The sequence below is a fragment of the Coregonus clupeaformis genome, unplaced genomic scaffold, assembly GCF_020615455.1.
Source record: "Coregonus clupeaformis isolate EN_2021a unplaced genomic scaffold, ASM2061545v1 scaf1932, whole genome shotgun sequence".
Classification (NCBI taxonomy): Eukaryota; Metazoa; Chordata; class Actinopteri; order Salmoniformes; family Salmonidae; genus Coregonus; species Coregonus clupeaformis.
The window spans coordinates 57,488-83,662 of record NW_025535386.1 but is presented as its reverse complement, the minus strand read 5'-3'; the positions used below and the strand labels follow the sequence as shown (position 1 = coordinate 83,662).

General features: G+C 51.2%; 1 protein-coding gene across 1 annotated transcript; it reads left to right on the top strand.

The window, feature by feature from the left end:
* On the top strand, positions 1 to 25,903 carry LOC123487959 (heat shock 70 kDa protein 14-like). Its single transcript, XM_045218959.1, has 13 exons — positions 1 to 89; positions 390 to 470; positions 6,669 to 6,751; positions 7,181 to 7,229; positions 8,195 to 8,297; positions 11,008 to 11,203; positions 12,272 to 12,433; positions 14,513 to 14,668; positions 14,767 to 14,869; positions 21,112 to 21,324; positions 21,476 to 21,637; positions 22,001 to 22,068; positions 25,741 to 25,903. Exons 1-13 carry the CDS (start codon positions 33 to 35, stop codon positions 25,817 to 25,819), a joined length of 1,512 nt encoding a protein of 503 aa, XP_045074894.1. The 5' UTR covers positions 1 to 32; the 3' UTR covers positions 25,820 to 25,903.
* The last annotated feature ends 272 nt before the right edge of the window (positions 25,904 to 26,175 follow it).

Here is a 26,175-nt window from a genome sequence, read left to right as displayed (position 1 = left end):
GAAGAAGAAGAAGAATCATTATTTCAACAAGCATGGCGGCGATAGGAGTACATTTCGGATACACATGTGCCTGTGTAGCTATTTTCAAGGTATTGTGCTGCCTTTAGTAACGGTATTAGTGGTGGGACTATTCTGTTTTTTTCGTTATGAAGAAGCTCTATTTAGGTGGCCCGCAAATATCCTTAAGGCGGTTAAACCTGCTAGTCAACGTTACCGGTGGTAGCCAGCTAGCTAGCCAACGTTAGCATGGAGTGAATGAGTTGTTGCCAGTGTTAGTCATCTAGTAAGCTAACGTTAACTAGAAAATAACTTGCTTGGCTTTTGAAATGTTGTTCTCATCGGGCAAGCCAGTGTGGAAGGTTTTTGACAGTATTGTGTGTTTTGTGCAGGATGGCCGAGCGGAGGTGGTCGCCAATGACGCCGGAGACCGAGTCACTCCTGCGGTGGTGGCTTACAGAGACACGGAGCAGGTATCCTACAACTAGCCAACTAACATCCTATATAACTATTTAATATTAGGTACCTCAACTGTTAAATCTGCTAAATATGTGACCCTAACCCTACAACTAGCCAACTAACATACTAAATTATAATATTATAGTCACTGAAGGAAGGCGTCTTCTGTAGGGGGAGTTTAAGATCCCTGACGCTCGGTCTGAACATTAACATGTATCACTTGCGGTATGGTTTTGGAAGCACAAGGACCTTTATCTTTCATATCAGCGAACCAAAAAAAGTTACATTGAGAAACACCTTGATAAGGTTAGTGTTCCCACACGGCCACATCTCCATGTGGCAGCGCTTGTTTTCGGAAAACAGACGGAAGACGAGGCGACCACCTGTGTTAATGAGCTATCTAGCATGCTCTGAACACCTGTGTTAATGAGCTATCTAGCATGCTCTGAACACCTGTGTTAATGAGCTATCTAGCATGCTCTGAACACCTGTGTTAATGAGCTATCTAGCATGCTCTGAACACCTGTGTTAATGAGCTATCTAGCATGCTCTGAACACCTGTGTTAATGAGCTATCTAGCATGCTCTGAACACCTGTGTTAATGAGCTATCTAGCATGCTCTGAACACCTGTGTTAATGAGCTATCTAGCATGCTCTGAACACCTTTGGACAATCCCTGTCATTTCTTTCGCCACTGTGCAAATTTCAGGTCTTGTTAACGAAACCTTTAATTTTAAGCACACAGAACACTGAGGCTGTAACTGCTTTAAAGGTCCAATGCAGCCGTTTTGAACTCAGTATCAAATCATTTCTGGGTAACAATTAAGTACCTTACTGATTTTAAATTAAAATGGTTAATGTATGGCTTGACATTAACCATTTTAGGACTGATGTTTTACTTGTCTAAACTCAAATCACTTCATAAATATAAATTATCTAACATAATTGGCCAAATAGGGGACTGAAATTGTATTATATGATGCAAGAAACCACTATACAAAATTAAAATCATTATTATTACCATACAGAGAATCATACAAACATGTATACTACCCTATGCCTTCAAGCCTGTTTAGAAATAGGACAATGCCCCTTTAAAACAAAATGGCTCTTTACCTGACTCGCTTTTCAAAGACAGATGTACACTGAACAAAAATATAAACACAACATGCAACAATTTCAAAGATTTTTACTGAGTTACAGTTCATATAAGGAAATTAGGCCCTAATCTATGGATTTCACATGACTGGGAATACAGATATGCATCTGTTGGTCACAGATACCTTTTGGATCAGAAAACCAGTCAGTATCTGGTGTGACCACCATTTGCCTCATGCAGCGTGATACATCTCCTTCCCATAGAGTTGATCAGGCTGTTGATTGTGGCCTGTGGAATGTTGTCCCACTCCTCCAATGGCTGTGAAGTTGCTGGATATTGGCAGGAACTGGAACACGCTGTCGATCCAGAGCATCCCAAACATGCTCAATGGGTGACATGTCTGAGTGTGCAGGCCATGGAAGGACTGGGACATTTTCAGCTTCCAGGACCCGAGTGGCGCAGTGGTCTAAGGCACTGCATCGCAGTCCTAGCTGTGCCACTAGAGATCCTGGTTCGAATCCAGGCTCTGTCGTAGCCGGCTGCGACCGGGAGACCCATGGGGCGACGCACAATTGGCCCAGCGTCGTCCAGGGTAGGGGAGGGAATGGCCGGCAGGGGATGTAGCTCAGTTGGTAGAGCATGGCGTTTGCAACGCCAGGGTTGTGGGTTCGATAAAATAATGTATGTGCTAACTGTAAGTCGCTCTGGATAAGAGCGTCTGCTAAATGACTAAAATGTAAAATGTGTCCAGATCCTTGGGGCTGTGCATTATCATGCTGAAACATGGATGAATGGCACCACAATGGGCCTCAGGATCTCGTCACCAGGGCCGGCCCGCTCATTAGGCAGGATTAGACGGCCGCCTATGGCAGCAGATTGACGAGGGCAGCATTTTCTGAACTAAACTGACCAAGACGCACCTCCAACAACAAACACAAAACCTCACATAATTCTGCCCAAAAACAATGACAGTGTCTCTCAACCAGTGGCATATGGGCATTTTAGGTGAGCGCTGATACAGCCCTGTGATCAATAATGGGCACTTTGTCAAAGGCGGGTGCCAAATATTTTGCTTATCCATTCCCAGCGCGCCTCTCCAGGGTGCTGTAGGAGAGACGTATTGCTGCAGCGCTCCACCAACGTTCCGTCAAAAAAATTATCAAACATAAATCATGTAGGATATGGTAGAAAGACTGGTCGTCTTCTGAAGCCTACAGGCTGGAGATAAAATGTATGACAATGTAATGAGATGGACACTTTTTACATCATGCAGGTTTCTCCGATCAAATAGAAAATGCACTGTCATGTTAACAACATATCCTAAAAACAGGACTGGTCAAAGTAAAATGGTCTATATGGAATGGACAATCCCCACTGTTCTCCAGGAGTTTCACCCCGTTGATCAGTGGGTTCAAGTTTGTATCCGTCAATTTTTGACAAGCTGATCATGGCGAAAAATAAAATCCTAATGCATTTCCCGCTGTGTAAACACGTTGCAAATAGGCTCACGATAGCTCCTGATAAAGTTGGGTAGCTGATATTCAGCTTAAATAGCCAAGTTGATTAGTCACAGGAATCCGGACTAATAAAGCCAATGTAACGGCCTGTTTTATAAATGGTGGGCCTACCACATGGGGGGGGGGCATTCATACAATTCCATTGAGGATAACGTGGTAGGCTACACCCCAGTAAGCACGAGCAAATGTCTTTTTTTGGTCATGTGTTTCAAATGGTAGGCTTACCGCATCATTTACATTTACGTCATTTAGCAGACGCTCTTATCCAGAGCGACTTACAGTTAGTGAGTGCATACATTATTTATTATTTTTTCATACTGGCCCCCCCCGTGGGAATTGAACCCACAACCCTGGCGTTGCTACATCCCTGCCAGCCATTCCCTCCCCTACCCTGGACGACGCTGGGCAAATTGTGCGCCGCCCCATGGGTCTCCCGGTCGCGGCCGGCTACGACAGAGCCTGGATTCGAACCAGGATCTCTAGTGGCACAGCTTGCACTGCGATGCAGTGCCTTAGACCACTGCGCCACTCAGGAGATGGGCATTCATAAAAGGACATTTCAGGCAACACTATAGGCTCCACCTCAGGAAGCACGGACCGACACCAACGCCTTTTGGACTTCTTGTTTTGGTCCAGTCCGGACCCGCCTTGAGTTCCACATCCACAGACATTGGTTTTTGGTCCAGACCGGAACAATCTGAACCAATCACAGACGTCTATGTTTGGTTCAGATTTTGTCCGGACTGGACCATCCCTGATTTGGCCCAAACATAGACGTCTATAAATTACAGATTTTCAACTTTCATTCAACATCTAAAATGAGCCTGATTTCAACATCGGAAAAATAAATATTTTTCTACGTCTGGAAAAGACGCCTTTTCAACGTCCTGGAAAATATGTATTTTCACCTTTCATTCAGAGCCTAAATTGACTCCAACTTCAACGTCTGGAAAATACGTATACCGTACAGGGCATTATTAGGGTGGTGGCGTACAGGGCATTATTAGGGTGGTGGCGTACAGGGCATTATTAGGGTGGTGGCGTACAGGGCATTATTAGGGTGGTGGCGGCGTACAGGGCATTATTAGGGTGGTGGCGGCGTACAGGGCATTATTAGGGTGGTGGCGTACAGGGCATTATTAGGGTGGTGGTGGCGTACAGGGCATTATTAGGGTGGTGGTGGCGTACAGGGCATTATTAGGGTGGCGGCGTACAGGGCATTATTAGGGTGGCGGCGTACAGGGCATTATTAGGGTGGTGGCGTACAGGGCATTATTAGGGTGGTGGCGTACAGGGCATTATTAGGGTGGTGGCGTACAGGGCATTATTAGGGTGGTGGCGTACAGGGCATTATTAGGGTGGTGGCGGCGTACAGGGCATTATTAGGGTGGTGGCGGCGTACAGGGCATTATTAGGGTGGTGGCGGCGTACAGGGCATTATTAGGGTGGTGGCGTACAGGGCATTATTAGGGTGGCGGCGTACAGGGCATTATTAGGGTGGTGGTGGCGTACAGGGCATTATTAGGGTGGCGGCGTACAGGGCATTATTAGGGTGGTGGCGTACAGGGCATTATTAGGGTGGCGGCGTACAGGGCATTATTAGGGTGGTGGCGTACAGGGCATTATTAGGGTGGTGGCGTACAGGGCATTATTAGGGTGGTGGCGTACAGGGCATTATTAGGGTGGTGGCGTACAGGGCATTATTAGGGTGGCGGCGTACAGGGCATTATTAGGGTGGCGGCGTACAGGGCATTATTAGGGGGGTGGCGGCGTACAGGGCATTATTAGGGTGGTGGCGTACAGGGCATTATTAGGGCGGTGGCGTAGAGGGCATTATTAGGGTGGTGGCGTACAGGGCATTATTAGGGTGGTGGCGTACAGGGCATTATTAGGGTGGCGGCGTACAGGGCATTATTAGGGTGGTGGTGGCGTACAGGGCATTATTAGGGTGGTGGTGGCGTACAGGGCATTATTAGGGGGCGGCGTACAGGGCATTATTAGGGTGGTGGCGTACAGGGCATTATTAGGGTGGTGGCGTACAGGGCATTATTAGGGGGTGGCGTACAGGGAATTATTAGGGTGGCGGAGTACAGGGCTGAATTAGGGGGGTGGCGGCGTACAGGGCATTATTAGGGTGGCGGCGTACAGGGCATTATTAGGGTGGCGGCGTACAGGGCATTATTAGGGCGGCGGCGTACAGGGCATTATTAGGGTGGCGGCGTACAGGGCATTATTAGGGTGGCGGCGTACAGGGCATTATTAGGGTGGTGAGGTACAGGGCATTATTAGGGTGGTGGCGTACAGGGCATTATTAGGGTGGTGGCGTACAGGGCATTATTAGGGTGGCGGCGTACAGGGCATTATTAGGGTGGCGGCGTACAGGGCATTATTAGGGTGGCGCGTACAGGGCATTATTAGGGTGGTGGCGTACAGGGCATTATTAGGGGGCGGCGTACAGGGCATTATTAGGGTGGTGGCGTACAGGGCATTATTAGGGTGGTGGCGTACAGGGCATTATTAGGGGGGTGGCGTACAGGGAATTATTAGGGTGGCGGAGTACAGGGCTGAATTAGGGGGGTGGCGGCGTACAGGGCATTATTAGGGTGGCGGCGTACAGGGCATTATTAGGGCGGTGGCGTACAGGGCATTATTAGGGTGGCGGCGTACAGGGCATTATTAGGGTGGCGGCGTACAGGGCATTATTAGGGTGGTGGCGTACAGGGCATTATTAGGGGGCGGCGTACATGGCATTATTAGGGTGGTGGCGTACAGGGCATTATTAGGGGGGCGGCGTACAGGGCATTATTAGGGTGGCGGCGTACAGGGCATTATTAGGGTGGCGGCGTACAGGGCATTATTAGGGTGGTGGCGTACAGGGCATTATTAGGGGGCGGCGTACAGGGCATTATTAGGGTGGTGGCGTACAGGGCATTATTAGGGTGGTGGCGTACAGGGCATTATTAGGGTGGTGGCGTACAGGGCATTATTAGGGGGGTGGCGTACAGGGAATTATTAGGGTGGCGGAGTACAGGGCTGAATTAGGGGGTGGCGGCGTACAGGGCATTATTAGGGCGGTGGCGTACAGGGCATTATTAGGGCGGTGGCGTACAGGGCATTATTAGGGTGGCGGCGTACAGGGCATTATTAGGGTGGCGGCGTACAGGGCATTATTAGGGCGGTGGCGTACAGGGCATTATTAGGGCGGTGGCGTACAGGGCATTATTAGGGTGGCGGCGTACAGGGCATTATTAGGGCGGTGGCGTACAGGGCATTATTAGGGCGGTGGCGTACAGGGCATTATTAGGGCGGTGGCGTACAGGGCATTATTAGGGCGGTGGCGTACAGGGCATTATTAGGGTGGCGGCGTACAGGGCATTATTAGGGTGGCGGCGTACAGGGGATGTAGGATCATATCTCTTATCATGATCACCTGTCCTCCCTCTGTCATCTCCCTCTGTCCTCCCTCCATCCCTCTGTCATCTCCCTCTGTCCTCCCTCCATCCCTCTGTCATCTCACTCTGTAACCCCCCCTCCACCTCCCTGTTCGCTCCCTCTGTCCTCATCTCCGTCTCTCTGTCTCTGTCTCTGCCCTGCAGATAGTAGGGATTGCAGCTAAGCAGGGTCGAGTCCGTAATGCAGCCAACACTGTGGTTAAAGTCAAACAGGTGCTGGGGAGGAGGTGAGTGTCTGTGTTCTTAGTTGGTAACGTTCTAGGGAGAGGGAACTCAACTCACATTGTTGGGTTAGTTGGTAACGTTCTAGGGAGAGGGAACTCAACTCACATTGTTGGGTTAGTTGGTAACGTTCTAGGGAGAGGGAACTCAACTCACATTGTTGGGTTAGTTGGTAACGTTCTAGGGAGAGTGAACTCAACTCGCATTGTTGGGTTAGTTGGTAACGTTCTAGGGAGAGGGAACTCAACTCACATTGTTGGGTTAGTTGGTAACGTTCTAGGGAGAGGGAACTCAACTCACATTGTTGGGTTAGTTGGTAACGTTCTAGGGAGAGGGAACTCAACTCACATTGTTGGGTTAGTTGGTGATGTTCTAGGGAGAGTGAACTCAACTCGCATTGTTGCTTCTCTCCTTTTTCCTCTTCCTGTTGGCAGCTTTGAGGATCCTGAGGTTCAGACACACAGAGCTGAGAGTAAATGTCCTGTGAGTACAACCATCTACACCCTATTAGCCTCCCTCAGGGGTGTACCTGGTAGACATGTCTCTATTCCAGACTACCTAACACTAAGTTATCAGTGATGTACCTGGTAGACATGTCTCTATTCCAGACTACCTAACACTAAGTTATCAGTGATGTACCTGGTAGACATGTCTCTATTCCAGACTACCTAACACTAAGTTATCAGTGATGTACCTGGTAGACATGTCTCTATTCCAGACTACCTAACACTAAGTTATCAGTGATGTACCTGGTAGACATGTCTCTATTCCAGACTACCTAACACTAAGTTATCAGTGATGTACCTGGTAGACATGTCTCTATTCCAGACTACCTAACACTAAGTTATCAGTGATGTACCTGGTAGACATGTCTCTATTCCAGACTACCTAACACTAAGTTATCAGTGATGTACCTGGTAGACATGTCTCTATTCCAGACTACCTAACACTAAGTTATCAGTGATGTACCTGGTAGACATGTCTCTATTCCAGACTACCTAACACTAAGTTATCAGTGATGTACCTGGTAGACATGTCTCTATTCCAGACTACCTAACACTAAGTTATCAGTGATGTACCTGGTAGACATGTCTCTATTCCAGACTACCTAACACTAAGTTATCAGTGATGTACCTGGTAGACATGTCTCTATTCCAGACTACCTAACACTAAGTTATCAGTGATGTACCTGGTAGACATGTCTCTATTCCAGACTACCTAACACTAAGTTATCAGTGATGTACCTGGTAGACATGTCTCTATTCCAGACTACCTAACACTAAGTTATCAGTGATGTACCTGGTAGACATGTCTCTATTCCAGACTACCTAACACTAAGTTATCAGTGATGTACCTGGTAGACATGTCTCTATTCCAGACTACCTAACACTAAGTTATCAGTGATATTGTGTAATAGAGAAGATGATGATGATGATGATGTGTGTCAGTTGGTCAACAAGGGAGAGAAGCCAGTGTATGAGATGACTGGAGAGATGACCAGACAGGTGGCTCCTCAAGATGTCGCCAAACTCATCCTACACAAGATGAAAGGTTAGAACATATACACCAGCCCAATCTCTGTCCCGCCCCCTCCCATCTCTGTCCCGCCCCCTCCCATCTCTGTCCCGCCCCCTCCCATCTCTGTCCCGCCCCCTCCCATCTCTGTCCCGCCCCCTCCCATTTCTGTCCCGCCCCCTCCCATCTCTATCCCGCCCCCCTCCCATCTCTGTCCCGCCCCCTCCCATCTCTATCCCGCCCCCTCCCATCTCTGTCCCGCCCCTCCCATCTCTGTCCCGCCCCCCTCCCATCTCTGTCCCGCCCTCCCATCTCTGTCTCGCCCCATCCCATCTCTGTCCCGCCCCCTCCCATCTCTATCCCGCCTCCTCCCATCTCTGTCCCCAGCCCAATCCCAAATCCACCCCTAGACACTATGCCCTATGCCCTATGCACTTGTGGAGAACTGAGATGATTGAATGGGTCTAAGCAATATGGTGAAACTTCCACCTAGTTTATCAGAGGGAAAGTTACAACTATTCTCCAACTGCTTCCACCTAGACTCTCCTCCTCCGTCCCCCCCTGCATCCCCTCTACTCCATCTCCTCCTCCGTTCCCCCTCTACTCCATCTCCTCCTCCGTTCCCCCCCTGCATCCCCTCTACTCCATCTCCTCCTCCGTCCCCCCCCTGCATCCCCTCTACTCCATCTCCTCCTCCGTTCCCCCCTGCATCCCCTCTACTCCATCTCCTCCTCCGTTCCCCCCCTGCATCCCCTCTACTCCATCTCCTCCTCCGTCCCCCCTGCATCCCCTCTCCTCCATCTCCTCCTCCGTTCCCCCCTGCATCCCCTCTACTCCATCTCCTCCTCCGTTCCCCCCTGCATCCCCTCTACTCCATCTCCTCCTCCGTTCCCCCCTGCATCCCCTCTACTCCATCTCCTCCTCCGTTCCCCCCTGCATCCCCTCTACTCCCTCTCCTCCTCCGTTCCCCCCCCTGCATCCCCTCTACTCCATCTCCTCCTCCGTTCCCCCTCTACTCCATCTCCTCCTCCGTTCCCCCCTGCATCCCCTCTACTCCATCTCCTCCTCCGTTCCCCCTCTACTCCATCTCCTCCTCCGTTCCCCCCTGCATCCCCTCTACTCCATCTCCTCCTCCGTCCCCCCTGCATCCCCTCTACTCCATCTCCTCCTCCGTTCCCCCCCTGCATCCCCTCTACTCCATCTCCTCCTCCGTTTCCCCCCTGCATCCCCTCTACTCCATCTCCTCCTCCGTTCCCCCCTGCATCCCCTCTACTCCATCTCCTCCTCCGTTCCACCCCCTGCATCCCCTCTACTCCATCTCCTCCTCCGTTCCACCCCCTGCATCCCCTCTACTCCATCTCCTCCTCCGTTCCCCCCCTGCATCCCCTCTACTCCATCTCCTCCTCCGTTCCCCCCTGCATCCCCTCTACTCCATCTCCTCCTCCATTCCCCCCTGCATCCCCTCTACTCCATCTCCTCCTCCGTTCCCCCCTGCATCCCCTCTACTCCATCTCCTCCTCCGTTCCCCCTGCATCCCCTCTACTCCATCTCCTCCTCCGTTCCCCCCTGCATCCCCTCTACTCCATCTCCTCAGTTCCACCCTGCATCCCCTCTACTCCATCTCCTCCTCCGTTCCCCCCTGCATCCCCTCTACTCCATCTCCTCCTCCGTTCCCCCTGCATCCCCTCTACTCCATCTCCTCCTCCGTTCCCCCCTGCATCCCCTCTACTCCATCTCCTCCTCCGTTCCCCCTGCATCCCCTCTACTCCATCTCCTCCTCCGTTTTCCCCCCTGCATCCCCTCTACTCCATCTCCTCCTCCGTTCCCCCCCTGCATCCCCTCTACTCCATCTCCTCCTCCGTTCCCCCCTGCATCCCCTCTACTCCATCTCCTCCTCCGTTCCCCCCTGCATCCCCTCTACTCCATCTCCTCCTCCGTTCCCCCCTGCATCCCCTCTACTCCATCTCCTCCTCCGTTCCACCCTGCATCCCCTCTACTCCATCTCCTCCTCCGTTCCCCCCTGCATCCCCTCTACTCCATCTCCTCCTCCGTTTCCCCCCTGCATCCCCTCTACTCCATCTCCTCCTCCGTTCCCCCCTGCATCCCCTCTACTCCATCTCCTCCTCCGTTCCCCCCTGCATCCCCTCTACTCCATCTCCTCCTCCGTTCCCCCCTGCATCCCCTCTACTCCATCTCCTCCTCCGTCCCCCCCTGCATCCCCTCTACTCCATCTCCTCCTCCGTTCCCCCCTGCATCCCCTCTACTCCATCTCCTCCTCCGTTCCCCCTGCATCCCCTCTACTCCATCTCCTCCTCCGTTCCCCCCTGCATCCCCTCTACTCCATCTCCTCCTCCGTTCCCCCCTGCATCCCCTCTACTCCATCTCCTCCTCCGTTCCCCCCTGCATCCCCTCTACTCCATCTCCTCCTCCTCGTTCCCCCTCTACTCCATCTCCTCCTCCGTTCCCCCCTGCATCCCCTCTACTCCATCTCCTCCTCCGTTCCCCCCTGCATCCCCTCTACTCCATCTCCTCCTCCGTTCCCCCCTGCATCCCCTCTACTCCATCTCCTCCTCCGTTCCCCCCTGCATCCCCTCTACTCCATCTCCTCCTCCGTTCCCCCTCTACTCCATCTCCTCCTCCGTTCCCAACTGCTTCCACCTGTGAAAGCTGTCAGATGTCCAGGGGGAGGGTGTAGTACTAGAGGTCCACCTGGGATTGGACCTCCCATCTATTGTTGTTTCCATAGAGACGGCTCAGTCGGCCTTGGGTGCTGATGTCACGGAGGCTGTCATCACTGTCCCCTTCGAGTTCGCACATGCTCAGAAGGTGGCGTTGAGGGAGGCTGCGGAGGCGGCAGGGTTCCGGGTGTTGAGGCTGATCCACGAGCCAGCAGCTGCTTTACTGGCATACGGCATCGGACAGGACTGTCCATCTGGGAAGAGGTACCCACTACTCCTTCTGGTGTATAAACTGGTCATGTCCTGGTGTATAAACTGGTCATGTCCTGGTGTATAAACTGGTCATGCCCTGGTGTATAAACTGGTCATGCCCTGGTGTATAAACTGGTCATGCCCTGGTGTATAAACTGGTCATGCCCTGGTGTATAAACTGGTCATGCCCTGGTGTATAAACTGGTCATGCCCTGGTGTATAAACTGGTCATGCCCAGGTGTATAAACTGGTCATGTCCTGGTGTATAAACTGGTCATTGTGTGTGTATAGCCATGTCCTGGTGTATAAACTGGTCATGCCCTGGTGTATAAACTGGTCATGTCCTGGTGTATAAACTGGTCATGTCCTGGTGTATAAACTGGTCATGTCCTGGTGTATAAACTGGTCATGCCCAGGTGTATAAACTGGTCATGTCCTGGTGTATAAACTGGTCATGCCCTGGTGTATAAACTGGTCATGCCCTGGTGTATAAACTGGTCATGTCCTGGTGTATAAACTGGTCATGTCCTGGTGTATAAACTGGTCATGTCCTGGTGTATAAACTGGTCATGTCCTGGTGTATAAACTGGTCATGTCCTGGTGTATAAACTGGTCATGTCCTGGTGTATAAACTGGTCATGTCCTGGTGTATAACCGGGTCCTGTCCTGGTGTATAAACTGGTCATGTCCTGGTGTATAAACTGGTCATGTCCTGGTGTATAAACTGGTCATGTCCTGGTGTATAAACTGGTCATGTCCTGGTGTATAAACTGGTCATGTCCTGGTGTATAAACTGGTCATGTCCTGGTGTATAAACTGGTCATGTCCTGGTGTATAAACTGGTCATGTCCTGGTGTATAAACTGGTCATGTCCTGGTGTATAAACTGGTCATGTCCTGGTGTATAACTGGTCATTGTGTGTGTAGTCATGTCCTGGTGTATAACTGGTCATTGTGTGTGTGTAGTCATGTCCTGGTGTATAACTGGTCATTGTGTGTGTGTAGTCATGTCCTGGTGTATAACTGGTCATTGTGTGTGTAGTCATGTCCTAGTGTATAACTGGTCATTGTGTGTGTATAGCCATGTCCTGGTGTATAAACTAGGTGGGACGTCTCTGAGTGTGACGGTGCTGCAAGTGAACGGTGGAATGTTCCGGGTTCTGAACACACATACAGACCACAGCATCGGAGGAGAGAGCTTCACTATCGCCCTGGCCCAGCACCTGGCTGCAGAGTTCAAACGGTAACACACACACACACCTGGCTGCAGAGTTCAAACGGTAACACACACACACACCTGGCTGCAGAGTTCAAACGGTAACACACACACACACCTGGCTGCAGAGTTCAAACGGTAACACACACACACACCTGGCTGCAGAGTTCAAACGGTAACACACACACACACCTGGCTGCAGAGTCCAAGTGGAACTGACAGCGTTTTATCAACATGAAATCATGTAAAAATCTGTTGATATACACCCCCAGGAAGAATGAGGTTTAGTTTTTATTTTGGACATTTTCTGACAAGTGAACACTTGGATATGTTCACTTCCTGTTTTCATACTTTCATGGAGTGTTGGGGAATGACGTACAGGAAAGGCGTCCACATGCTTCCCAGCTGAAACAGTTCGGTAGAGTTCATGCATATATTATGACCACATTATGTGACGTTTTTGTTCGTTTTGGACTTTGGTGAGGGTTTTTTCAGCTGCTCAGGCAAAAAAATAATAATAATCTAGAGGCAAGCCGAAGTTCGGAGCCGACGTCTACTGCCCTTCGTCGGTGATTGGTCAACAGTAGGGATTCTTCAATAGTCTTTGTTGTCATTCAACGAGAGACAACTCGTTTACATGCACATTATTTCATAGAGAAATACGGCACCAAACATCTTAGTTAGTTGCGTGACTAAGATCCTCTGCAAAAACGTCAATGAATTGAGGAAGCGTATACTGGCTACGGCGTCTCAATCATTTTTCAATTGAAGGTTTTTTTAAGGAAGTATGCAAGCGCACTCGTTCGGTTTGCTAGCCGATTTCAGCTAGCTGCCAGCTGAACTGAAGCATGCTGACGCCTTTAGGCAGCCTGTTAGCTCGGCCAGTTAGCTCGCCCTGTCAGCTCGGCCAGTTACCTCGGCCTGTCAGCGCGGCCTGTTAGCTCGGCCTGTCAGCTCGGCCAGTTACCTCGGCCTGTCAGCGCGGCCTGTTAGCTCGGCCTGTTAGCTCGGCCTGTCAGCTCGGCCTGTTAGCTCGGCCTGTCAAATTCAGAGCATTTCTAGCAGGAAAAAAGGGGCATGGACTCTGCTGTCCTAGCTTCAGGGGAAAGCTGCTTCCACTATTGGGGTGCCAGGACAGAGAAGAGGTTGGACTGGGCTGAGGGGAGCTGCCCTCCCATTGGGGTACCAGGACAGAGAAGAGCTTGGACTGGGCTGAGGGGAGCTGCCCTCCCATTGGGGTGCCAGGACAGAGAAGAGCTGGGACTGGGCTGAGGGGAGCTGCCCTCCCATTGGGGTGCCAGGACAGAGAAGAGCTTGGACTGGGCTGAGGGGAGCTGCCCTCCCATTGGGGTACCAGGACAGAGAAGAGCTGGGACTGGGCTGAGGGGAGTTGCCCTCCCATTGGGGTGCCAGGGCAGAGAAGAGCTGGGACTGGGCTGAGGGGAGCTGCCCTCCCATTGGGGTGCCAGGACAGAGAAGAGCTGGGACTGGGCTGAGGGGGAGCTGCCCTCCCATTGGGGTGCCAGGACAGAGAAGAGCTGGGACTGGGCTGAGGGGGAGCTGCCCTCCCATTGGGGTGCCAGGACAGAGAAGAGCTTGGACTGGGCTGAGGGGGAGCTGCCCTCCCATTGGGGTGCCAGGACAGAGAAGAGCTTGGACTGGGCTGAGGGGGAGCTGCCCTCCCATTGGGGTGCCAGGACAGAGAAGAGCTGGGACTGGGCTGAGGGGGAGCTGCCCTCCCATTGGGGTGCCAGGACAGAGAAGAGCTTGGACTGGGCTGAGTGGGAGCTGCCCTCCCATTGGGGTACCAGGACAGAGAAGAGCTGGGACTGGGCTGAGGGGAGCTGCCCTCCAGTAGGGGTGGGAGGGCCAAGAGACCAGAGGTGGCAGAACAGAGTGCTCTGGTTGGGGTGTAGGGTTGGAGCATAGCCTGGAGATAGGGAGGGGCAGTTCCTCTTGCTGTTCTGTAGATAAGCACCATAGTCTTATAGTGGATGGGAGCTTCAACTGGAAGCCAGTGGAGTGTGCAGAGGAGCGGGGTGACATGAGGGAACTTAGTCTCCTACATCTGATCCTCTGGTTGTAATGCTGTGTGTCTGTCTGTAGGTCGTTTAAACAGGATGTTAGTCGTAGTGCGCGGGCCATGTTGAAGCTGATGAATGGAGCAGACATGGCCAAACATTCTCTCTCCACGCTGGGTTCTGCCAATTGCTTCGTTGACTCTCTACACGACGGCATGGACTTCGACTGCAACGTCTCCAGGTGACTACACTACCCACAAGCCCCTGCTCTCTTACCCACCACAATCCTCCTCTTCATACAATGCCACAGGAAAGTCATGCTCTTGTGTTTTTTCTCAGGGCCCGTTTTGAGCTGCTGTGTTCGTCCCTGTTCAACAAGAGTGTCCAACCAATCAGAACCCTGCTGGAGACAACTGGGCTCTCTACTAGTGACATCAACAAGGTAACCCTAACCCCTACCTACCTAGCTGACCCCTACCTAGCTGACCCCTACCTAGCTGACCCCTACCTAGCTGACCCCTACCTACCTAGCTGACCCCTACCTAGCTGACCCCTACCTAGCTACCTACCTGACCCCTACCTACCTGACCCCTACCTAGCTGACCCCTACCTACCTACCTACCTACCTGACCCCTACCTACCTACCTACCTGACCCCTACCTACCTACCTACCTGACCCCTACCTACCTGACCCCTACCTACCTACCTGACCCCTACCTACCTAGCTGACCCCTACCTAGCTGACCCCTACCTACCTACCTACCTGACCCCTACCTACCTACCTGACCCCTACCTACCTGACCCCTACCTACCTACCTGACCCCTACCTACCTAGCTGACCCCTACCTAGCTGACCCCTACCTACCTAGCTGACCCCTACCTAGCTGACCCCTACCTACCTGACCCCTACCTACCTACCTGACCCCTACCTACCTACCTGACCCCTACCTAGCTGACCCCTACCTAGCTGACCCCTACCTACCTAGCTGACCCCTACCTACCTAGCTGACCCCTACCTACCTAGCTGACCCCTACCTACCTAGCTGACCCCCTACCTAGCTGACCCCTACCTACCTAGCTGACCCCTACCTACCTACCTGACCCCTACCTACCTAGCTGACCCCTACCTAGCTGACCCCTACCTACCTACCTGACCCCTACCTACCTAGCTGACCCCTACCTACCTAGCTGACCCCCTACCTAGCTGACCCCTACCTAGCTGACCCCTACCTACCTACCTGACCCCTACCTACCTACCTGACCCCTACCTACCTACCTGACCCCTACCTACCTAGCTGACCCCTACCTACCTAGCTGACCCCTACCTACCTAGCTGACCCCTACCTACCTAGCTGACCCCTACCTACCTAGCTGACCCCCTACCTACCTAGCTGACCCCTACCTACCTAGCTGACCCCTACCTAGCTGACCCCTACCTAGCTGACCCCCTACCTACCTAGCTGACCCCTACCTACCTAGCTGACCCCTACCTACCTAGCTGACCCCTACCTACCTAGCTGACCCCTACCTAGCTGACCCCCTACCTAGCTGACCCCCTACCTACCTACCTGACCCCTACCTACCTACCTGACCCCTACCTACCTAACATGGGCTTGGAAGTTGCCATGGCACTGAAGTAGCATAGGCATAGAGCTCTGTAAATACTGGACATATTGTTACTTAAAAAAAACATTTACATTATTTTGCGGGATGAAAAGTCAACTTGTTTGCCTTGATAGCTAGCTAGCTAGCTGGCTTGATAGCTAGCTAGCTAGCTGGCTATTCGGACGTTCTAGCTAGCTGGCTATTTGGACTTTCTAGCTAGCTGGCTATTTGGACTTTCTGGCTAGCTGGCTATTTGGACTTTCTAGCTAGCTGGCTATTTGGACTCTAGCTAGCTGGCTATGTGGACTTTCTAGCTAGCTGGCTATGTGGACTTTCTAGCTAGCTGGCTATGTGGACTTTCTAGCTAGCTGGCTATGTGGACTTTCTAGCTAGCTGGCTATTTGGACTTTCTAGCTAGCTGGCTATGTGGACTTTCTAGCTAGCTGGCTATGTGGACTTTCTAGCTAGCTGGCTATGTGGACTTTCTGGCTAGCTGGCTATGTGGACTTTCTGGCTAGCTGGCTATGTGGACTTTCTAGCTAGCTGGCTATTTGGACTTTCTGGCTAGCTGGCTATGTGGACTTTCTGGCTAGCTGGCTATGTGGACTTTCTGGCTAGCTGGCTATGTGGACTTTCTGGCTAGCTGGCTATGTGGACTTTCTGGCTATTTGGACTCTCTAGCTAGCTGGCTATTTGGACTTTCTCCGACCACATAAATAATCATTATTTAACCTGAGAAACATCACCGACTCAGTCCTGTTCTCTCTAAACCTGATCTCGAGAGGCTGGTCAACTCCCTAGTCACCTTCCGACTCAGTCCTGTTCTCTCTAAACCTGATCTGGAGAGGCTGGTCAACTCCTAGTCACCTTCCGACTCGATTACTGCAATGCTCTCCTTGGTGGTCTCCCCTCAAGCATCCACAGGCTGCAGAATAGGGCTGCCAGGTTCCTCACAGCAACCCAGAGATCTGCCAACACCACCCCCATGCTAGCCTCTCTCCACAGGCTGCAGAATAGGGCTGCCAGGGTCCTACCAGGAACCCAGAGATCTGCCAACATCACCCCCATGCTAGCCTCTCTCCACTGGCTGCAGAATAGGGCTGCCAGGGTCCTACCAGGAACCCAGAGATCTGCCAACATCACCCCCATGCTAGCCTCTCTCCACAGGCTGCAGAATAGGGCTGCCAGGGTCCTACCAGGAACCCAGAGATCTGCCAACATCACCCCCATGCTAGCCTCTCTCCACAGGCTGCAGAATAGGGCTGCCAGGGTCCTACCAGGAACCCAGAGATCTGCCAACATCACCCCCATGCTAGCCTCTCTCCACTGGCTGCCCATCCAATCCAGAATCAACTTCAGAATATTCCTGTTAGTCTTCAAACCCCTCAGTGCCTCTGGTCCCCAATACATTTTACATTTTAGTCATTTAGCAGACGCTCTTATCCAGAGCGACTTACAGTTAGTGAGTGCATACATTATTATTTTATATATATTATTTCATACTGGCCCCCCCGTGGGAATCGAACCCACAATCCTGGCGTTGCAAACGCCATGCTCTACCAACTGAGCTACATCCCTGCCGGCCATTCCCTCCCCTACCCTAGACGACGCTGGGCCAATTGTGCGCCGCCCCATGGGTCTCCCGATCGCGGCCGGCTACGACAGAGCCTGGATTCGAACCAGGATCTCTAGTGGCACAGCTAGCACTGCGATGCAGTGCCTTAGACCACTGCGCCACTCGGGGACCAGAGGTAGAGCCGGCATTGAACACTGCAGCCCCAAACAGACTTCACATTTACGCCGGTCAAATGATCAGTCTCCTTGCAGTCCCAGAGACCCTCCTAAAAACAATGGGTGACTGAGCGTTCTGCTGTCTCGGCCCCCGGCTCTACCTCTGCATGCCCCAGACCCAGACCCACTGCCTTTAAGTCTGAGCTCAACAAACTGGCTTTCTCTTAATGTGATCTGTGTATGTTGCTAGTGTTCTGTTCTTTTCCAGTTGTATTGTTCTGTCCTGGTCACCTCCTGTATGGTCTAGTACTAGGCTGTTAGCTAGGGCTGGCTGATATGGCCAAAATATAATAGCACAATATTTTGTTTTCAAATCATGTGAAAAAAGAGAAACCTGCATACTGCTCCTGCTAGTATCACTGTTCTTTATTCAGCTTCCGTATCGGCCTCAAGGCCTCCATCAGAGCTTTTGAGTTTTTAATTTGCACCCTTGGGTAGACATTGCTCCACCCTCATCCATTCAGTGCATCGAATGGGGGAGGAGTCGAGGAAAAACTAATGTTAGAACAATGTGCATTTCATAAATATTATAATAACGTACAGTACCAGTCAAAAGTTTGGACACACCTACTCATTCCAGGGTTTTTCTTTATTTTTACTATTTTCTACATTGTAGAATAATAGTGAAGACATCAAAACTATGAAATAACACATATGGAATCATGTAGTAACCAAGAAAGGAATAAAATATATTCTTCAAAGTAGCCACCCTTTGCGTTGATGACAGCTTTGCACACTCTTGGCATTCTCTCAACCAGCTTCACCTGGAATGCTTTTCCAACAGTCTTGAAGGAGTTCCAACGTATGCTGAGCACTTGTTGGCTGCTTTTCCTTCACTCTGCGGTCCAACTCATCCCAAACCATCTCAATTGGGTTGAGGTTGGGAGATTGTGGAGGCCAGGTCATCTGATGCAGCACTCCATCACTCTCCTTCTTGGTAAAATAGCCCTTACACAGCCTGGAGGTGTGTTGGGTCAATGTCCTGTTGAAAAACAAATGATGGTCCCACTAAGCGCAAACCAGATGTGATGGCGTATCGCTGCAGAATACTGTGGTAGCCATGCTGGTTAAGTGTGCCTTGAATTCTAAATAAATCACAGACAGTGTCACCAGAAAAGCACCATAACACCTCCTCCTCCATGCTTCACGGTGGGAACCACACATGCGGAGATCATCCGTTCACCCACACCGTGTCTCGAACCAAAAATCTCAAATTTGGACTCCAGACCAAAGGACAGATTTCCACCGGTCTAATGTCCATTGCTCGTGTTTCTTGGCCCAAGCAGGTCTCTTCTTATTGGTGTCCTTTAGTAGTGGTTTCTTTGCAGAAATTTGACCGTGAAGGCCTGATTCACACAGTCCCCTCTGAACAGTTGATGTTGACATCTGTTACTTGAACTCTGTGAAGCATTTATTTGGGCTGCAATTTCTGAGGCTGGTAAATCTAATAAACTTATCCTCTGCAGCAGAGGTAACTCTGGGTCTTCCATTCCTGTGGCGGACCTCATGAGAGCCAGTTTCATCATAGCGCTTAATGGTTTTTTTTGACTGCACTTGAAGAAACTTTCAAAGTTCTTAATCTTCCGGCTTGACAGACCTTCATGTCTTAAAGTAATGATGGACTGTCGTTTCTCTTTGCTTATTTAAGCTGTTCTTGCCATAATATGGACTTGGTCTTTTACCAAATAGGGCTATCTTCTGTATACCCCCCTACCTTGTCACAACACAACTTATTGGCTCAAACGCATTAAGAAGGAAAGAAATTCCACAAATTAACTTTTAAGGTGGCACACCTGTTAATTGAAATGCGTTCCAGGTGACTACCTCATTTTGTCTTCACTATTATTCTACAATGTTGAAAATAGTAAAAATAAAGAAAAACCCTTGAATGAGTAGGTGTCCAAACATTTGACTGGTACTGTGTGTAAAATGTATTAAATGTGTTCATTACCCGATATGTGGATTGAGAAATCAATTGGAACCCTGTTTACAACTCTACAGAAGAGTAATGGACAGATACTATATTACCGGGAACGCTTCCACCCAGAGACATTTTTAAAAAGAGGACTTGGAAGTAGCCAGTTTTTCAGTCCGCGCCGTATATGCCACTCCAGAGTTATCTAGAAAAAGCAGCAGAGATGCGCAACAGGTTTCTGATAAGAGGCTACCCTCCACAACAGGTTTCTGATAAGAGGCTACCCTCCACAATAGGTTTCTGATAAGAGGCTACCCTCCACAATAGGTTTCTGATAAGAGGCTACCCTCCACAATAGGTTTCTGATAAGAGGCTACCCTCCACAATAGGTTTCTGATAAGAGGCTACCCTCCACAACAGGTTTCTGATAAGAGGCTACCCTCCACAATAGGTTTCTGATAAGAGGCTACCCTCCACAACAGGTTTCTGATAAGAGGCTACCCTCCACAATAGGTTTCTGATAAGAGGCTACCCTCCACAACAGGTTTTCTGATAAGAGGCTACCCTCCACAACAGGTTTCTGATAAGAGGCTACCCTCCACAATAGGTTTCTGATAAGAGGCTACCCTCCACAACAGGTTTCTGATAAGAGGCTACCCTCCACAATAGGTTTCTGATAAGAGGCTACCCTCCACAATAGGTTTCTGATAAGAGGCTACCCTCCACAATAGGTTTCTGATAAGAGGCTACCCTCCACAATGTGTGGATGAAGCTCTTTAATATGGCACTAGGGAAAACAAGAGATGAACACTGGAATGTTCACCACCACATAGACTTTGAACTGGGTTAGGGTTAATATAAACCACATAGACTTTGAACTGGCGCAACGTGGGAGATGCTGTCAAGAAGCACTGGCATGTTTTATCATGGGACCAGCAAGAAGCACTGGCATGTTTTATCATGGGACCAGCAAGAAACACTGGCATGTTTTATCATGGGACCAGCAAGAAACACTGGCATGTTTTATCATGGGACCAGCAAGAAACACTGGCATGTTTTATCATGGGACCAGCAAGAAACACTGGCATGTTTTATCATGGGACCAGCAAGAAACACTGGCATGTTTTATCATGTGCTTTGCCAGATGTAAACAAATTTGTGCACAAAACTGTAGAGAAAGAAGCTTTTTGTGGGTATGGAACATTTCTGGGATCTTTTATTTCAGCTCATGAAACATGGGACCAACACTTTACATGTTGCATTTATATTTTTGTTCTGTGTGTTGTACCGATGAGTGTCCAAACTGGGTGTCAACTGCTTATGTGGGGATTCTAGGTGGTTCTATGCAGGGGTTTTAATTGTGTGTGTTCTAGGTGGTTCTATGCGGGGGATCTGCGAGGATTCCTCGGCTGCAGCAGATGATCAAAGATCTGTTCGCTGACGTGGAGCTGCTCAGCTCCGCCCCTCCTGATGAGGTCATTGCTGTCGGCGCAGCGATGGAGGCGGGCCTTCTAGTTGGCCGGGAGATTGGCTCCTCCCCCGAGTCTGTTACCGTGGAAGCCTGTGTCTCTGACATTCTGCTCAAGGTACACACACACACACACACACACACACACACACACACACACACACACACACACACACACACACACACACACACACACACACACACACACACACAGAGAGATCAGTGACTAGTAGAGTAGCTTCTGATTGGCTAATCTTTGTGATTGACAGGAGGTAGATGAAACTGGGGCTGAGGTGTTCTCTGTGCTCCTCCCCTCGGGCACGCCCCTTCCTGCTCGGCGACATCACATCCTGTCCGGTCCCGGCCGCCTGGCATCCCTCTGTCTGGAGCTTTACCAGAAAACCACAGAGCAGCCAGAGAGACTGGGCAAGGTACACCCACACCCACACACACACACACACACACACACACACACACACACACACACACACACACACACACACACACACACACACACACACACACACACACACACACACACACACACACACACACGCACACGCACACCCACACCCACACACACACACACACACACACACACACACACACACACACACACACACACACACACCCACGCCCACACGCACACACACGCACACACACGCACACACACACGCCCGCACGCACGCGCGCACGCACACGCACACGCACACGCACACGCACACGCACACGCACACGCACACACACACACACCCCTCCACCAGAGAACCAACAGGTCTCCCTCTTGTCTGCAGATTGTTCTGAGAGACCTGGAGACCAAAGAGGACAACCATGACATTGATGCCGTGGTAACCATGAAGAGGTAACGCCCAGCAGCACACTGCTTCCAGCTGTGGACTGGACCTGGTGTCTGTGTGTTTACTGGGTCTAACCTGTGGTGGACTGGACCTGGTGTCTGTGTGTTTACTGGGTCTAACCAGCTGTGGACTGGACCTGGTGTCTGTGTGTTTACTGGGTCTGACCTGTGGTGGACTGGACCTGGTGTCTGTGTGTTTACTGGGTCTAACCAGCTGTGGACTGGACCTGGTGTCTGTGTGTTTACTGGGTCTGACCAGCTGTGGACTGGACCTGGTGTCTGTGTGTTTACTGGGTCTAACCAGCTGTGGACTGGACCTGGTGTCTGTGTGTTTACTGGGTCTAACCAGCTGTGGACTGGACCTGGTGTCTGTGTGTTTACTGGGTCTAACCAGCTGTGGACTGGACCTGGTGTCTGTGTGTTTACTGGGTCTAACCAGCTGTGGACTGGACCTGGTGTCTGTGTGTTTACTGGGTCTGACCTGCTGTGGACTGGACCTGGTGTCTGTGTGTTTACTGGGTCTAACCAGCTGTGGACTGGACCTGGTGTCTGTGTGTTTACTGGGTCTAACCAGCTGTGGACTGGACCTGGTGTCTGTGTGTTTACTGGGTCTGACCTGTGGTGGACTGGACCTGGTGTCTGTGTGTTTACTGGGTCTGACCTGTGGTGGACTGGACCTGGTGTCTGTGTGTTTACTGGGTCTGACCTGCTGTGGACTGGACCTGGTGTCTGTGTGTTTACTGGGTCTGACCAGCTGTGGACTGGACCTGGTGTCTGTGTTTACTGGGTCTAACCTGCTGTGGACTGGACCTGGTGTCTGTGTTTACTGGGTCTGACCTGCTGTGGACTGGACCTGGTGTCTGTGTGTTTACTGGGTCTAACCAGCTGTGGACTGGACCTGGTGTCTGTGTGTTTACTGGGTCTGACCAGCTGTGGACTGGACCTGGTGTCTGTGTGTTTACTGGGTCTGACCTGCGGTGGACTGGACCTGGTGTCTGTGTGTTTACTGGGTCTGACCAGCTGTGGACTGGACCTGGTGTCTGTGTGTTTACTGGGTCTGACCTGTGGTGGACTGGACCTGGTGTCTGTGTGTTTACTGGGTCTAACCTGCGGTGGACTGGACCTGGTGTCTGTGTGTTTACTGGGTCTAACCAGCTGTGGTGGACTGGACCTGGTGTCTGTGTTTACTGGGTCTGACCTGCTGTGGACTGGACCTGGTGTCTGTGTGTTTACTGGGTCTGACCTGTGGTGGACTGGACCTGGTGTCTGTGTGTTTACTGGGTCTGACCAGCTGTGGACTGGACCTGGTGTCTGTGTGTTTACTGGGTCTGACCTGTGGTGGACTGGACCTGGTGTCTGTGTGTTTACTGGGTCTGACCTGTGGTGGACTGGACCTGGTGTCTGTGTGTTTACTGGGTCTGACCAGCTGTGGACTGGACCTGGTGTCTGTGTGTTTACTGGGTCTAACCAGCTGTGGTGGACTGGACCTGGTGTCTGTGTGTTTACTGGGTCTGACCTGTGGTGGACTGGACCTGGTGTCTGTGTGTTTACTGGGTCTGACCTGTGGTGGACTGGACCTGGTGTCTGTGTGTTTACTGGGTCTGACCTGTGGTGGACTGGACCTGGTGTCTGTGTGTTTACTGGGTCTGACCTGTGGTGGACTGGACCTGGTGTCTGTGTGTTTACTGGGTCTGACCTGTGGTGGACTGGACCTGGTGTCTGTGTGTTTACTGGGTCTGACCTGTGGTGGACTGGACCTGGTGTCTGTGTGTTTACTGGGTCTGACCTGTGGTGGACTGGACCTGGTGTCTGTGTGTTTACTGGGTCTGACCTGTGGTGGACTGGACCTGGTGTCTGTGTGTTTACTGGGTCTGACCTGTGGTGGACTGGACCTGGTGTCTGTGTTTACTGGGTCTGACCTGTGGTGGACTGGACCTGGTGTCTGTGTGTTTACTGGGTCTGACCTGTGGTGGACTGGACCTGGTGTCTGTGTGTTTACTGGGTCTGACCAGCTGTGGACTGGACCTGGTGTCTGTGTGTTTACTGGGTCTGACCTGTGGTGGACTGGACCCGGTGTCTGTGTTTACTGGGTCTAACCTGTGGTGGACTGGACCTGGTGTCTGTGTGTTTACTGGGTCTAACCTGCTGTGGACTGGACCTGGTGTCTGTGTGTTTACTGGGTCTAACCTGCTGTGGACTGGACCTGGTGTCTGTGTGTTTACTGGGTCTGACCTGCTGTGGACTGGACCTGGTGTCTGTGTGTTTACTGGGTCTAACCAGCTGTGGACTGGACCTGGTGTCTGTGTGTTTACTGGGTCTAACCAGCTGTGGACTGGACCTGGTGTCTGTGTGTTTACTGGGTCTAACCAGCTGTGGACTGGACCTGGTGTCTGTGTGTTTACTGGGTCTAACCTGTGGTGGACTGGACCTGGTGTCTGTGTGTTTACTGGGTCTGACCTGTGGTGGACTGGACCTGGTGTCTGTGTGTTTACTGGGTCTAACCAGCTGTGGACTGGACCTGGTGTCTGTGTGTTTACTGGGTCTAACCTGTGGTGGACTGGACCTGGTGTCTGTGTGTTTACTGGGTCTAACCTGTGGTGGACTGGACCTGGTGTCTGTGTGTTTACTGGGTCTAACCTGTGGTGGACTGGACCTGGTGTCTGTGTGTTTACTGGGTCTAACCAGCTGTGGACTGGACCTGGTGTCTGTGTGTTTACTGGGTCTGACCAGCTGTGGACTGGACCCGGTGTCTGTGTGTTTACTGGGTCTAACCAGCTGTGGACTGGACCTGGTGTCTGTGTTTACTGGGTCTGACCAGCTGTGGACTGGACCTGGTGTCTGTGTGTTTACTGGGTCTAACCAGCTGTGGACTGGACCTGGTGTCTGTGTGTTTACTGGGTCTAACCAGCTGTGGACTGGACCTGGTGTCTGTGTGTTTACTGGGTCTAACCAGCTGTGGACTGGACCTGGTGTCTGTGTGTTTACTGGGTCTAACCAGCTGTGGACTGGACCTGGTGTCTGTGTGTTTACTGGGTCTAACCAGCTGTGGACTGGACCTGGTGTCTGTGTGTTTACTGGGTCTGACCGGCTGTGGACTGGACCTGGTGTCTGTGTGTTTACTGGGTCTGACCAGCGTGGACTGGACCTGGTGTCTGTGTGTTTACTGGGTCTGACCTGTGGTGGACTGGACCTGGTGTCTGTGTGTTTACTGGGTCTGACCAGCTGTGGACTGGACCTGGTGTCTGTGTGTTTACTGGGTCTAACCAGCTGTGGACTGGACCTGGTGTCTGTGTTTACTGGGTCTAACCAGCTGTGGACTGGACCTGGTGTCTGTGTGTTTACTGGGTCTAACCAGCTGTGGACTGGACCTGGTGTCTGTGTGTTTACTGGGTCTGACCTGTGGTGGACTGGACCTGGTGTCTGTGTGTTTACTGGGTCTAACCAGCTGTGGACTGGACCTGGTGTCTGTGTGTTTACTGGGTCTAACCTGTGGTGGACTGGACCTGGTGTCTGTGTGTTTACTGGGTCTAACCAGCTGTGGACTGGACCTGGTGTCTGTGTGTTTACTGGGTCTAACCTGTGGTGGACTGGACCTGGTGTCTGTGTGTTTACTGGGTCTGACCTGTGGTGGACTGGACCTGGTGTCTGTGTGTTTACTGGGTCTGACCTGTGTTTCAGGGACGGATCTCTCCATGTGAGCTGTGTGGAGCAGAGCAGTGGGAAGACTGAAGCTATCAGCATAGCAGCAGCCTGCTGAGATCACCACTATCTTCAAGTCAATGTCACTATACTTGTTGTTGAAGTTGTTTTTAAAGTTGAAATAAAGACATTGTTTAACTCAGTTCCTTTATTCTGTTCAGTTAATAACAGCGTTAGTTTTCTGTGGTCTGTCAGGATCAGATTACAGTTAGCGGTGGAAAATGTTTTGTTCCCTACTGAACATTTCACAGGGTGGTGGTTTCTCTTGGCCCTGATAGGCCACGTGTTCAGCAGGAACTGGTGGGGGTAAGGTGTGTATATAGTAAAGTAGGGCATGGGTAAGGTGTGTATATAGTAAAGTAGGGCATGGGTAAGGTGTGTATATAGTATAGTAGGGCATGGGTAAGGTGTGTA

Excerpts from the sequence above, each read along its gene's own strand:
- LOC123487959 (XM_045218959.1), top strand. The coding sequence starts at position 33 with ATGGCGGCGATAGGAGTACATTTCGGATACACATGTGCCTGTGTAGCT. Across the intron at positions 7,230-8,194 it reads GAGCTGAGAGTAAATGTCCT|TTGGTCAACAAGGGAGAGAA; the intron begins GTGAGTACAACC and ends GATGTGTGTCAG. Across the intron at positions 22,069-25,740 it reads GCCGTGGTAACCATGAAGAG|GGACGGATCTCTCCATGTGA; the intron begins GTAACGCCCAGC and ends CCTGTGTTTCAG.